This window comes from Acinonyx jubatus, chromosome E2 (assembly GCF_027475565.1).
Source record: "Acinonyx jubatus isolate Ajub_Pintada_27869175 chromosome E2, VMU_Ajub_asm_v1.0, whole genome shotgun sequence".
Lineage (NCBI taxonomy): Eukaryota > Metazoa > Chordata > Mammalia > Carnivora > Felidae > Acinonyx > Acinonyx jubatus.
Genome location: NC_069396.1, coordinates 17,168,722 through 17,183,085, shown reverse-complemented (window position 1 = coordinate 17,183,085; position 14,364 = coordinate 17,168,722). Strand labels below are relative to the sequence as shown.

General features: G+C 39.7%; 1 protein-coding gene across 1 annotated transcript in view; it reads left to right on the top strand.

Moving 5' to 3' along the window:
- The window catches only part of SNTB2 (syntrophin beta 2), a 99,885-nt gene extending 88,336 nt beyond the window's left edge, over nt 1-11,549 (top strand). Inside the window, exons 5-7 of the mRNA XM_027076084.2 lie at nt 1,936-2,132; nt 8,326-8,510; nt 11,063-11,549. Coding sequence (XP_026931885.1) covers nt 1,936-2,132; nt 8,326-8,510; nt 11,063-11,155 — 475 coding nt within the window. The 3' untranslated portion in view covers nt 11,156-11,549. The remainder of the gene's footprint in view (nt 1-1,935; nt 2,133-8,325; nt 8,511-11,062) is intronic.
- The last annotated feature ends 2,815 nt before the right edge of the window (nt 11,550-14,364 follow it).

The following is a 14,364-nucleotide window of genomic DNA, read 5'->3' as shown; positions in this document are numbered from 1 at the left end:
TCCTTTATCAGGTATTTGTTTTCCATATATTTTTTCCTACTCTGGCTTGTCTTTTCATTCTTTTAGCAGTGTCTTTCAAAGAGCAGCAGTTTTTAATTTATGAAGTCAAACTTAACACCTTTTTTCTTTTGTGGATCATGTTTTTGGTGTTGTATCTTTTAAAGTTTTTTTTTTTAATGTTTATTCATTTTGAGAGAGAGAGAGGCAGAGAGAGAGGGAGACACAGAATCCGAAGCAGGCTCCAGGGTCCAAGCTGTCAGCACAGAGCCCAACGCAGGGCTCGAAATCATGAATCGTGAGATCATGACCTGAGCCGAAGTCGGACGCTCAACCAACTGAGCCACCCAGGTGCCCCTGGTGTTGTATCTTTTTAGATCACCTAGATTTTCTCTTTTAATGTCTTCTGGAAATTTTATACTTTTACATTTCACATTTAGATCTAACATTCATTTTTAATTAATATTTGTGAAAAGTGTAGGGTCTTCCAAACAGAAAGCACCAAGCCTACATGGGTTCATTGATAAATTCTACCAAACATTTAAGAAAGAAATTCCGGGGCACATGGGTGGCTCAGTCGGTTGAGTGTCCTGACTTCAGCTCAGGTCATGATCTTGCAGTTTGTGAGTTCGAGCCCCACATTGGGCTCACTGCTGTCAGCCTGTCAGTGCAGAGCCTGCTTCAGATCCTCTGTCCTCCCCACCTGCCCCTCCCCCACTTATGCGCCTTCCCAAAATAAATAAATATAAAAAAAAATTCCCTACAATCCCTTTCCGAGTATAGAAGCAGAGGGAATACTTCCTAACTCATTCTGTGAGGCTCACATTACCCTAATATCAACACCAGACAAAGACATTATAAGAAAACTGTAGACCAGTATCTCTCATGAACATAAATGCAAAAGTCCTCAACAAAATATTAGCAAAATGAATTAAAAAAAGTATAAAAAAAATTATACACCATGACCAAATGGGATTTATCCCACATATGCAAGACTGATTCATTATTCAAAAATCAATTAAAGTAATCCATCATATCAACAAGGTAAATAAGAAAAATCATATGACTCTATCAAGAGATGCAGAAAAGGCATTTGGCAAAATCCAACACCCACTCATAGTAAAAAAAAGTAAACTAGGAATAGAGAGGAACATTCTCAACTTGATAAAGACTACAAAAAATCTATTGCTAACATCATACTTAATGGGAAGAAACAGGAAGTTTTCCCACTAAGGTCAGGAACATGGCAAGGATGTCCTGTCCCCTCTTGCCACTCCTTTTCAACATCATACCAGCAATGCTTAGTTGCTAATGCAACTAAGAAAAGAAGGTAAAAGGTATACAGATAAGTGATTGCCGGGAGGAGAGGTGGATGAATAGGCATAGCACAGAGGATTTTTAGAGCATTGAAAATACTCTGCATATTATAATGATGGATATATGTCATTACACATTTGTCCAAACCTATAGAATGTACAACACCAAGAGTCACCCCTAAAGTAAACTGTAGACTTTGGATGATTATGATGTGTTAGTGTAGGTTCATTCTTGGTTTTTAAAAAAAAATTACCGTCAAGTGAGTGATGGTAATAGGGGAGGCTGTGCATGTGTGGGGGCTTAACACTTCCTAACCAAAACTGAATCTTTTTTTTTTTTTTTTTTTGGTATGTATAGCCTTTTGAGAGCATAAAAAAGCCAGTGGAAAATTGGGCATTAGCCCATCCAACCCAGTGTTCTGCCTGTGACAATAGGGGTCATTTTATGGGAAAACAGAATAGCATATACTTCAAAGACTATATAATATTGTTTTGAAATGTACTTTTCCAATAACTGCTGAGGGCTTTTCTAATTTTTTGCTTATTTTTCAGTATATGGCTGACATGTTCCTGTAATGATACATTAATTACTTTTTGATCTTTGCCCTTTTTGTGATCCTAGGTTGGTTCATTCTGGCTCTGGATGTCGATCACCCTCACTTGGATCTGACCTTACATTTGCTACTCGGACGGGCTCTCGGCAGGGCATTGAGATGCATCTCTTCAGAGTGGAGACACATCGGGATCTGTCAACCTGGACCAGGATACTTGTTCAGGGTTGTCATGCTGCTGCTGAACTAATTAAGGAAGTCTCTCTAGGTATAGATCCTGATGTATCACTTCTAGCAGTAGTTAAATGGAACTGTTATACTTTATTTTAAAGTAAAAACTATTAACATATGTGCCAGACTTAAAAATATTCCAAAATATGGCAGCTTAAAATTATCATGATAGAAAGAAACCTGGTTTTTCTGTTTCAGTAGTAGCCTTGTACATGGCTCATTCATAACACCCTATGTACAACATGGCAGTTTTGCTGTTCCTCATATTAATCTGTATGTGATAGTATAAAGATTCATTAATGAAGTACTAGATGCACTAACCCTCTATTTCAGAAGATTTGGTGTCTAAGATATGGGTAGACATCCTTAAAATATAAGCATCTGGCAAGGCTTATGGCTGTAGAAAAATGAGGAATTTTGAGTAGGAATTTGTCTTCAAAAGTTTGAAAGTGTGTGCTCAGTACTTACTGAAATAAGCATCTAAAGGAAAGATGGTGTCTTTTCATTGTTGAAACGCCCTCTTGTGGCTAGTCTATATGGTTTCTTTTTTTTAATGTTTTTGACAGAAAGAGAGAGAGAGAGAGAGAAAACGAGGGAGGGGCAGAGAGAGAGGGAGACAGAGGATCCAAAGCAGGTTCTGCACTGATTAGCAGAGACCCTGATGTGGGGCTCAAACTTAACAAACTGTGAGATCACGACCTAAGCCAAAGTTGGATGCTTGACTGACTGAGCCACCTAGGCACCCTTATGGTTTCATTTGTATATATTTGTGTGTATGTACACATATACATCTGTATAGATATTTCCAGATTACTTTCCATTTTAGCAAGAACAAAGAATAGTCAAAATGTTTGAGTTTCTAATAGGGTTTGAATTACTTTGATTATCTTGCCTGCAAAGTCAGTTTATTTGATTTTGCCCCTCTTCTCTATGCATTTTATTTTATAAACATAGCTTTATAGGATTTTTTAGAAAGAGAAAATGTGTGAAGAGCAGAATGTCTTGTGATACTTATCTTTCTTTCCATTGCTTTTGGAAAGTGAGGGATCTCCATGGCTTTAGAATTTGCATAGGCAGCATTTCTGTGGGTCATCTTCTAAAACTGGCACAGCGACAGTTTTTTAAGTGTTGTCAAAATGACCTAATTCTTCAACCCTTTAGGACGTGCTCAGTACTTTCCTCACAACCACAATGATGATTCAAGTAATGACTAGTAAGACCCCACATTGGATTTTGACCAAGGCTACCATATCCACATTGTCTTTCTCACTTGTCTGTCTCCTGCCCATTTTCTCTTTGGAGATGTTAGTTAAGGGCTGCAGGACTCTGGTTTTTGTCTTGGCCACAGAATGTGCTTTCTGGGTTGTGTCCTCAGTGTGAAGGTCTACAATGCCCCGTGTTCCTTTGGGGAGCCCAAGAACACTCTTTAGGCCCTTGACTGGCATCTGGGATCACCATATCCTCTTCAAGGATCCAGAGAGATATGTTTCCCAAAACAAAGAATGCAACTTGGATTTTTAACATTTTTTTTAGTTTCATGTTGTTTTGTGTCTGACAGCTAAACTTGTGGCAGGAAATAAAAATCTGTCCAGTCCCTGGCTCACAGTTGTTTAAATGCAGATGGCTTGGGGAGAGAGAATAAGGACTGGTTGGGTCCTTATACTTTAAAATAGACAAAAGAAACATTTTTTGGTAATCTTGAACTTTTTTATTCTCATTCACAGCTGTATTTTAATCTTACCTTGGTAATACTTTCATTTCCACAATTCAGGTCAACAAACGTACTTATTCATTACTGTATTTAGAGCTCTGTCAGATATATTAAACTGGCTGAAGGTGAACTGCTTTGATGAGAGCCCGAATTCCTTTCAGATGTGTTTTTGTATGTGCGTGCATGCACACACCTGATCTGTTATGTCTTGATATGTGTATGCTTACTGTGCACATCCACCTTCATGTATACACACACATACATACGTAAGCCAGTATGTCCTTCAGATGCACGTTACCCCTTTATGTTAAATTGTTGGGAGTTTCAGAAAGGTTTATTTAAAATTATAATTATGGCACATTGTACTACATATTCAGATATCTGTGGCCTAAAGAAAGGAAGTTGACAAGAAGAAATCATTTAAGTTCTGTTTCTTTGTCTCATGTGTTTCATTATGTTTTATTTATTTATTTATTATGTAGTTTACTCATTTAGGAAAATGTTAGGGACTACCTATGAGATTTTACTAGTGAATGCAATACATGAACTTCATAATGTTCATTTAGCTTTAAACCTTTATTAGATTACAGTAGAATTGACCAGTAATCCTTCTGATACACAAAGACTTTCTCCTTCTAGCAAATGTGAACTTCAGGATCACTAGGCAGAGCACACAGTTATTTCCCTCGGGTGCATTAAGCTTTATCATTTTCCATCCTGTGACTTCCACAGGAATTCAAAATATGAAAATACATATATGTGTATAATTGTTTGAGCTTTAAGAAGTATGCTTTTAAAGGCTAATTTCAGGGGCACCTGGGTGGTGCAGTCGGTTAAGCGTCCGACTTCAGCCAGGTCACGATCTCGCGGTCCGGGAGTTCGAGCCCCGCGTCAGGCTCTGGGCTGATGGCTCAGAGCCTGAAGCCTGTTTCCGATTCTGTGTCTCCCTCTCTCTCTGCCCCTCCCCCGTTCATGCTCTGTCTCTCTCTGTCCCAAAAATAAATAAACGTTGAAAAAAAATTTAAAATAAATAAATAAATAAAGGCTAATTTCATCATACCAATTACCTAAGCTTATTAAAATTTTTAAATCAAACAAGAACTACTACTAAGAAGTAGTAGACATGGGAAGAGTTGCATTAGTAAATATGTAGAAAATCTGCAAGAGGAGAAGAAAAATGAGCATAAAAAAATGCTTTATTTATTTTTAAATAGAGAGCAGATAGAACAGACAGAGGGGGACAGAGGATCCAAAGCAGGCTCCATGCTGACAGCAGACAGCCTGATGTGGGGCTCACACTCACAAACCATGAGATCATGATCTGACCCGAAGTCGAACGCTCAACCGACTGAGCCACCCAGGCGCCCCAGAAAAATGAGCATTTTAAAGTATTTATATTGTTAGGACATATGACCAAAGAGTTTGCTTTATCCATGTTCTCAGTTTTATAAAGTCATCTTGAATCCCTTTTTATTCATCTACTAGGTAAATATTGATTGAGTATATACTCTGCTTTTACTGGCTATACTAAAATGGATACTGTAGGCATAGCCCCTGCCTGTAAATAATGAGAAGCAGAAAGAATAATGAGTACATATCAGAGTTGTTAGAAGTCATGAGTGGAATGCATGTAACCCTAACACACACCCTTCTAAGGCAAGTTTTATCACCTCCATTTTTAAGATGAAGGAACTGGAGGGGTGCCTGGGTGGGTCAGTTGGTTAAGCGGTTAAGCCTTTGACTCTTGATTTCAGCTCAGGTCATGATCTCACAGTTCGTGGGTTCCAGCCCCACATTAGGCTCTGTGCCGACCGTGTGGAGCCTGCTTGGGATTCTCTCTCTGCCTCCCTGTCTCTCTTTTTGACCCTTCCCTACTTGTGCACATGCTCTCTCTCAAAATAAACTTAAAAAAGATGAAGAACTGGGGTTAATGTAGGTAGGGCTTGAATTGGGTCTCTTCTGACTCCAAAACCAGTGCCTTAAGCCCCTGAATTTTCCCCTCTCAATGACTCATTCTTATGCCCAGATTAAACTCCTGGGGGACATATACAGTATCAGTTTCTCTTAATTCGCTAAGTCAACAAATATTTACTGTTTTATTAATTACAAAGTGCTATGTTTTGTAATGAGAGAAATAAAAATAAGTAAGACCTACTTCATGCCTTTGACCAAATAGCTATAAGAAAGGAACAAGGGGCACCTGGTTGGCTCAGTCCATGAAGCATGCAACTCTTGATCTTGGGATTGTGAATTCGAGCCCCACACTGGGTGTAGAGATTACTTAAAAAGAAAATCTTTTAAAAAGAGAGAGAGAAAGAGGAAGGTAAGGAGTCAAGTGATGGCATTTCTTCCAATAATGAGAGAAACCTGAAGTTTTAAAAAGGTTAATGGGAGAGATCTAGTTTAAAGGGAAATGTTGAAAATGCAGAGGAAGAAGGAATAATCAACCTTGGACAGTTTCTGAGAAGGTGGGAATGGATGGGATCCAAAGCACAGATGGAGGGATTGGCCTTGTCCCTGGAAGAGGGACAAACGGACAGAGAGAGGAGAGGATGGGTGGGTGTGTACATCCACATCCTAGCTGTTGAGGAAGATACTGTCTTATACACCTGACATCCCTGGCTTTTACTCCATACCTAACTCCAAGTGCAATAATAGGCTACTTTTATGTCTCACTTCTTAAAGTTATATCATACTTGTATAATAATGGGAAAAAAACAGTAATTTTTATTTTTTTTCCTAAGGAGCCATGAGTTAACCTCATCACCATAACCATCGCTTTAAAGAATTTTACAATATAATATTCACCGAGAAGCTAGAAGAAACATTAGAATTTTAGTTTGAGGATTTTCTGTGAAGTCTAGGACTGAGAATAATGGAGTATTACTGGCCCTCTCATCCCAATCCCAATGTCTTATATTTACTTATTTAAATAAGGTTAGCCTAATCATCAGGAATTGTGCCCAAAAAACAGTATTAATGCTCTGTGCACAGTGGAATAGCCTGGAGAGTTGTGCTTTTTTTTTAGTTTATTTATTTGTTTTGAGAGAGAGAACATGTGCAAGTGGGAAAGGGGCAGAGAGAGGGGGTGAGACAGAATCTCAAGCAGGTTCCATGCTGTCAGTGCAGAGCCCAAAGCAGGGCCTGATCTCAAGAACCCAAGAGATCATGACCCGAGCCAAAATCAAGAATCAGATGCTTAACCCATTGAGCCTCCCAGGTGCCCCCAGGAGAGTTTTTTTTTAACAATACTGATGCCCAAGTTCTACCTCCAGAGATTATTTTTCTTAGTTGATTTATTTTTTTTTGAGAGAGAGAGCAGGGGAGGGGCAGAGAGAGAGGGACACAGAGAATCCCAAGCAAGCTCTGTACTGTCAGTGCAGAGTCTGACTCGGGACTTGAACTGACAAACTGCTATGTGAATTCCCAGGTCTCAGAGGGCCTCACGCTTGTAGCACCAACAACACTGTACTAACAACAAAACTGTGCTCAGGTGTTAATGGAACAGAAACTTTACCAGTGTTGAGAGAAGACATTTATTTGCCAATCTTGATGACCAAAATTTTTTTTGTCCTGTCAATTCAGATCAACCCTTTGAATTTTATCTTTGATAGGTCCGACTGTATGACTTTTGCCAACTATAGCCTTTGCCTTTGATAATACACACTATCTTTGTCCTCTTCCTAGATACCAACCAAACCATGTTACTGCCCCTGAAAGGCATTTCTGCCTTTGCTCCTTTGGTGGTTCCTTCTTGCTCACTTGAAACCTTCCCATACTTCACTGCCTATGCAGTTTGACCTATTCTTTTTTTTTTTTTTTTTTTTTTTTAACGTTTATTTATTCTTGAGACAGAGAGAGACAGAGCATGAACGGGGGAGGGTCACAGAGAGAGGGAGACACAGAATCGGAAGCAGGCTCCAGGCTCTGAGCCATCAGCCCAGAGCCTGATGCGGGGATTGAACTCACAGACCGCGAGATCATGACCCGGGCTGAAGTCGGACGCTCAACCGACTGAGCCACCCAGGCGCCCCAAGTTTGACCTATTCTTTAGGGCCTATCTGAAGTGCCATCTCCTCCAGGAAACATTTCCTTGACTTTGGCCTTATTCATTCTATTGTTAGTCGTGTTCTATCTATTCTACCTCATGTGGTTAGGGATTTCATGCTTATGCCTTTCATTTATGAAGTCCTGGAGAGCAGAGACCATGCCTGTTACTTCTCCGGTACCTCACACAGCCTACTTCCAGCACAGGTGTTTAATTGATACTCTCACTGAATTAAACTGAATCAAATCAGATATCGTGGAGAGTTATGGCCATCTCTTTCTCATCTCCATCAAGATGTGGATGCAAGCAACCAGAAAAAGATTTACTTGACAGAGTTCCAAGTAGGTTAGGTATTGCACATTCTCAAAAGAAGATTCTTTTTCCTTTTTTTTTGCAGTCAGAAGAATTCTTTTCCACTTGATAACTGAAGCAGTAACTTTATTAATGATGGCTTTTGCTTGTCTTCAACAGGCTGCACATTAAATGGCCAAGAAGTAAGACTCACTGTCCACTATGAAAATGGGTTCACTGTCTCCAAGGAAAATGGAGGTTCCAGCAGCATACTGTACCGCTACCCCTTTGAAAGGCTGAAAATGTCTGCTGATGATGGCATCAGAAATCTGTATTTGGATTTTGGTGGTCCTGAGGGAGAACTGGTAAGAGTGTCACAGAAAACCATGTCTGCTCTAATAAATATTCTTTTGTTTTCTCATTGCTTCTTACCTTTTGTATAGAAAATTATGGACTGATGGTCCATTTGCAATCAGAAAATTGTTCTTCAAGATGTATTGGGTTTGGGCTTGGGGGGTTGTGTGTGTGTGTTTTCTGTTCCCCACATTAGGAAATCATTCCCTTTTTAAAAAAAATTTTTTTAACATTTATTTATTTTTGAGAGAGAGAGAGAGACAGTGTGAGCAGAGGAGGGGCAGAGAGAGAGGGAGACACAGAATCCAAAACAGGTTCCAGGCTCTGAGCTGTCAGCACAGAGCCCGATGCGGGGCTCGAACCCACGAACCATGAGATAATGACCTGAGACGAAGTTGGATGCTTAACCGACTGAGCCACCCAGGTGCTCAAAAATCATTCCCTTTTTAAAAAGTTTTGTTTGGGGGCAGCTGGGTGGCTCAGTTACTTTAGCATCTGACTCTTGATTTTGGTTCAGGTCATGATGTCACGGTTTGTGGGTTTAAGCCCTGTGCTAGGCTCACTGTTGCCAGCATGGAGCCTGCTTGAGATTGTCTCTCTCCCTCTCTCTCTGCCCCTCGCTCATATTCTCTCTCTCTCTCTCTCAAAATAATAAACTTAAAAGAAAAAAGTTTTGTTTGAATGGTATAAAAAAAATACAGCCCTTTTAAGACACAGGCTTTTATCGAATATGAGATATAAAGTGCAAAAGCTGGTAAACTATAATAAATAAATTCTATCCATTGCTATTGTTAGCAGTTGGTTGAGATAAGAGTTAAAAGTAACAGAGTGACTTGGTCGCTACAGAAATTGTGATGATCAGAAAAAAAGATACATGGGTATCTCCATACAGTTATGCTCTTTTTTTGATATCCTTGTCTTTAAAAAAAAAATGTCAACAGGAATTCATGATTTCCCTTAGTGAACTACAGAGTGTGTTGAGTATACTTCAGAAATCATAAGTTAAGATAAAGGAGTAAAATAATACCTTGTCTCTCTTATCAGTTTTCAGCCAGTAGTTCAGATTTTATACATGAACTATTATGTCTCTTGACACAATTACCATAGGTGGAAATTTGCAAAACAGAATCTTGAAATTTTATAACTGAAAGAGATCTTAGAGATAATGTAGTTCAACCTCCAAATAAGAAATTATGTCTAAAAATCTTATTTTCAAAGATAAACCTTTAGGAGACTATGATTGGGGCATGGACCAGGGCTTTTCAAAAGCCTGAAGCATTAGAGAGAGTTAAATGCTTCTATTAAATTAACCTATTAAATTATTATTAGCAGTTGTCATTTAGCAAGCCAGGTGTTAGAGCAATCCTGGCTATATAGTTTGAAATTTTTTTTTTTAATGTTTATTTATTTTTGAGACAGAGAGGGACAGAGCATGAGCAGGGAAGGGGCAGAGAGAGAGGGAGACACAGAATGTGAAGCAGGCTCCAGGCTCCGAGCTGTCAGCACAGAGCCCGACGCGGGACTCGAACTCACGAACTGTGAGATCATGACCCGAGCCGAAGTCGGACACTCAACCGACTGAGCCACCCAGGCGCCCCTGGCTATATAGTTTTAATTCCTGCTTTATACTTAATATATACAAAGTTTAATGATGAAATTAGTGCTCTGTAATTTATATTTTGAATCAGGTTTTACTTTTCTTTAAAAGGCATAGTTAACAAGGTCCAATTCCTAGTCTATGTATCAGCGCCAATGATTGACGAATCACTCGTTTCACTCAGCCTGACGCCAGGTCTCCTTGTTCATCTGGTGTCAGCCATCCAGATTAGACACTTGTGCTTAGGGGGGTATAGCTAGCCCTTCTAACGAGCCTTGGGAGCTCTCATTCCCATTACAAACCTATGAGGGATGTCAAAAATCATACCCATCCATAGTCACATTTCAGTTGAGTTCACCGTGATTTCCTCCTGGGAATATAACCGTAATGAATGGTTTCCATATAGGATATTCCTCTTTCTTTTACATCTTCTACTTTTTAGTTCTCTCTACCAGGCATAGTGGGATCTGGTACACCACCAGTTGTATTCTAATTGTGATGTGGGAGCTCACACCAGTATTTAATTCCTCCACTGAATGATCTTACTTCAGAGTATACTTTCATTTGTGACTTTAAGAAACTCCCAAGAATTTCTATAAATCTAGGACATTCTTAATCCAAATTCTTTTTAAAAAGTAGAACATCACGTCCAAATTTGCTTATTTTGTGTCTGTTTATTAAAGCTTTTGGGTAGGAGCGGCTAGGTGGCTCGGTCAGTTAAACATCCGACTCTTGGTTTCTGCTTGGGTTATGATCTCACAGTTTGTGGGATCGAGTCCTGTGTCAGGCTCTGCGTTGACATTGCAGAGCCTGCTTGGGATTCTGTCTTTCCCTCTCTCTGACCCTCCCCCAACACACACTGTCTCTGAAAATAAACCTTAATTTTTTTTTTTTTTTTTTTTTTTTTTTTTTTTGCAAATAAAGCTTCTGTGTATGGTAGTGCTGACTGATGTGCTTTCTCCACAGACCATGGACCTGCACTCTTGTCCGAAGCCGATTGTATTTGTGTTGCACACGTTCTTGTCAGCCAAAGTCACTCGTATGGGACTGCTTGTATGAGCAGCAAAAAATCAGAAAAGAGTCTTGAATGTCACAAGAAGTATTTCCACCTCAAAAAAAAAAAAAAAAGAAAGAAAAAAAGCACAAAAAGAAAGCTCTCTCTCCTCCAGCACAGTGCCTTGACAAGGACCTGCAAATCACTGCTGAACAGTAACCATGTTTAAAGAAGAGCCTGCCTTTCACAAGCTACCTTGGCCAGAAATTCTAGTACTCTAATAAGCTCCAACATGAAGCTGTTGATTGACTGTATAGTTTCCTAATGTGGTTTCTAAGTAACTAGGTTTATTTCCCCTGTTAAGAAGGATGGCTCATTGTGGGGTTTCTTTTGGGACGTAATCAAATATCGAAGAGTTGTTTTCGTTTTCTTCTTCCTACAGGATTTGTTTCAAGCTTAGCCTTGGTCTCTTGCTTTATTTGACCATCTCTTCCCAGGTGCTAGTTGGCAGCAGCCTGTGCTTCTTGGCCATTCCAGATAGGTCGTACATTCTGTTGGAGCTGGCTGTCATTTATTCCTTCCACCCTAGGAAGTCCTGGAATTGCACACCCAAGTGTTCTTCCATGTGTCCTGGCTCTCCTGCATCCCACCCTGGCCATCACTTCCCACCACATCACAAGCTTTGCCACTCATAAGTACTAACTTTAGGACTTAGAACTTGCAAATTTTTATTTGCCTTGCCTTCCACTTCTTTTCTAGTGGTAACCAAGTTGGAAGCCACTGATTTGAAAGAAGAGTTTTGCTTGTTTTAGATTTTTCTGATTTATCTTTGGTAGGAGCCAGGGAGTAAGATTTATTTTAAAAGAAAGTCCTCATTTTAGCCTAAGCCATTTTTTATTGCTTACCAAATGTGCCTTTGGTTAGGGTTAGTGGAGCTTTATTAGTCACTATATGAATAACTGGATATCACTGCCATTCCAGGGAGATAATCCATCCTAGTTTTGAGGAATAGTCTTTAAGATGGATTTCCTGAGTAGTATCTTTTCTAGTGGGCAGATCTCATTGGGGAAGATAAATTCTGGAGAGCCTGCTTGTTTAAAGAGTAGACTATAAAGGCAGCTCTTCACAAACATCATGTTGAGTTGCTTTGGGTTTTGTGAGCCCATGCAGGGCCCTGGCCCTGGCCCTTTGTGGAAGCAGATGGGTACAGACAGGCAGCTGCTAATTCAGGACTCACTGTTGGTGTAGTAATGCGTTCGACAGCGGGCAGGGTGACGAGACCATAGAATAGCTACCTGGGTTTTGCTAAGCATTGCCAGACACCATCTTTAGGACATAGTAGCAGTAAGATTGCTGATTTTGTAGTATTAGAGAAACACATTCAGCTTGTTTTTCCTAATTATGAAGGAGGTATATATCTGAAAACATTCAAAATAATATAAGAGCTGTCTAAAATGTCAAGATTACCACAGTCCCCAGATCTGAAAGAGAAGGTAATATTGACTTGGATGTTCTCTGTGTTCTCCGAAGAAAAGTCTATGCCGAGCTCTCACTAGATTTATGAAGTATGCCGTAAGAGGGTGTGAGCTCTTTGGAGAGTGGAGGAAGGTAGCACTCCAAATAGGAAGGAAAAAAACCCCACAATCATATGGAAAACACGAGCTATTTGGTGTGAGTGCCGACTGACCTAGGTAGGACATTTGAAAGAGCAGACTCATGAACAGAGTTTGAGTTAGACATTGTAACCCCACTGTTTTCCCTGTGCCCATAAGTCGGTCCTCCTTCCCCTTGTGTACGGTGAGAATAACCACATGCACAGGCTGGGGAGAGAGAACTGTTCTCCCCCCAGCTACAGTTCCAACAATGAATGATGTGGTCCACTTAAAACTGGAAATTGACATCTACACTAGAATATGTGTTTCAAGGGCTTTTTTTTTTTTACGTTTTAAAGGTTCATAAACCTGTATTTGGCTCCAGCTGAAGTAAATTTGCAAATAGGGAAGGAAAAAAAATACCTTGAAGGTCCAGCTATGATTTCTGGAAGCAGAATTTCAACACATAATACCCTCAGATAAGGGAGCTTAGACACTTTGCAGTGAGAGCATTATTAATCTGAAATGTTGCACATGCAGTCACAGACTTTGCAGCGAAGCCATTTGGTGGAGGTTTTCTTTGTTAGTGTGAAAGGCTAAGCCACTGAGAATATTTTCAGGGGGAACTTCTGAGCCACCCTGCTCATCACTTACATGAAAAACAACTCTAAAAAAGGTGTGATGAAAATGTGGGCAGGAGAAGGAAAAGCATGTGAGCCATTTTGGCTCATTTTGTTCCAGCTTAAATTGTCACCAAGGTCCATAAGGTTTTTAAATCTTTTGAGTCTTAATGTGAAATGAAAATGTGTGGGAGATTTCCTTTGACCACTAGCACCCCCGAGAGCAAGAGCCTTTAAGCTGCTTGTTTAACATCAGCAGCTTTCCACTCGTGGGTGACCAGATTGTTATTCAACTAAGTGTGTTTGTGGAACTTTCAAACCACAGATGAAGAGCTTTTTACGGATGGGACAGCCTTGATTAATATGTATTTTGTATTAAGATGCCAAAACATGGCAAATTATTTTCAAATGATAACTAAAAATGGGCATTTTTGATATTTCACATCTTTTATAGAACAGCTTTTCATTTCTTTTTCATTTCGAATTAGGAAAATTGTTGAGAATGTTGTGGGCTTGCCTGTGTAGAACGGAAAGGAACCTGCAGAGTAGTGTGTGTGCCTTGTTCCAGTGGATCGCTTCCTGTGCCCCTCGACCCCCCGCCTCCCCCCCCCAGACCTGGGGCTTAGACGTCTTCTCCATATTCCACACAGAAGCCTGGAAGTAGCCACCTGGTGTGTGAAAATTCTTCCTTCTCATTCCTTAAAATTTCTCCCTTTCCTCTCCAAAAAAAGAAAGAAAAGGAAAGAAAAAGAAAAGGCTCAGTCATTCTTATTCTGAAAAAGGTAAGTCCTTTCCTGAAGTTACCAAACAAACCTTACCTAGAAATTAGTATCTATTATTTTATATGAAGTAATACTTAAATGTATGTTTATACAGTATTTATTAGATAGTTCGAACTGCAAACTCACCTACCTAGTAGACAGGTTCAGATTACATATTGGGACCTGTACAGGCAATCAAAAATATTACCTTATTTGGCATTCACCTATTTTGAAGCCATGTTTGAGCACTTTTTAGGCTAGGTGAAGTCTGATAGTGCATGTTTTTATCAGCTATACCCTC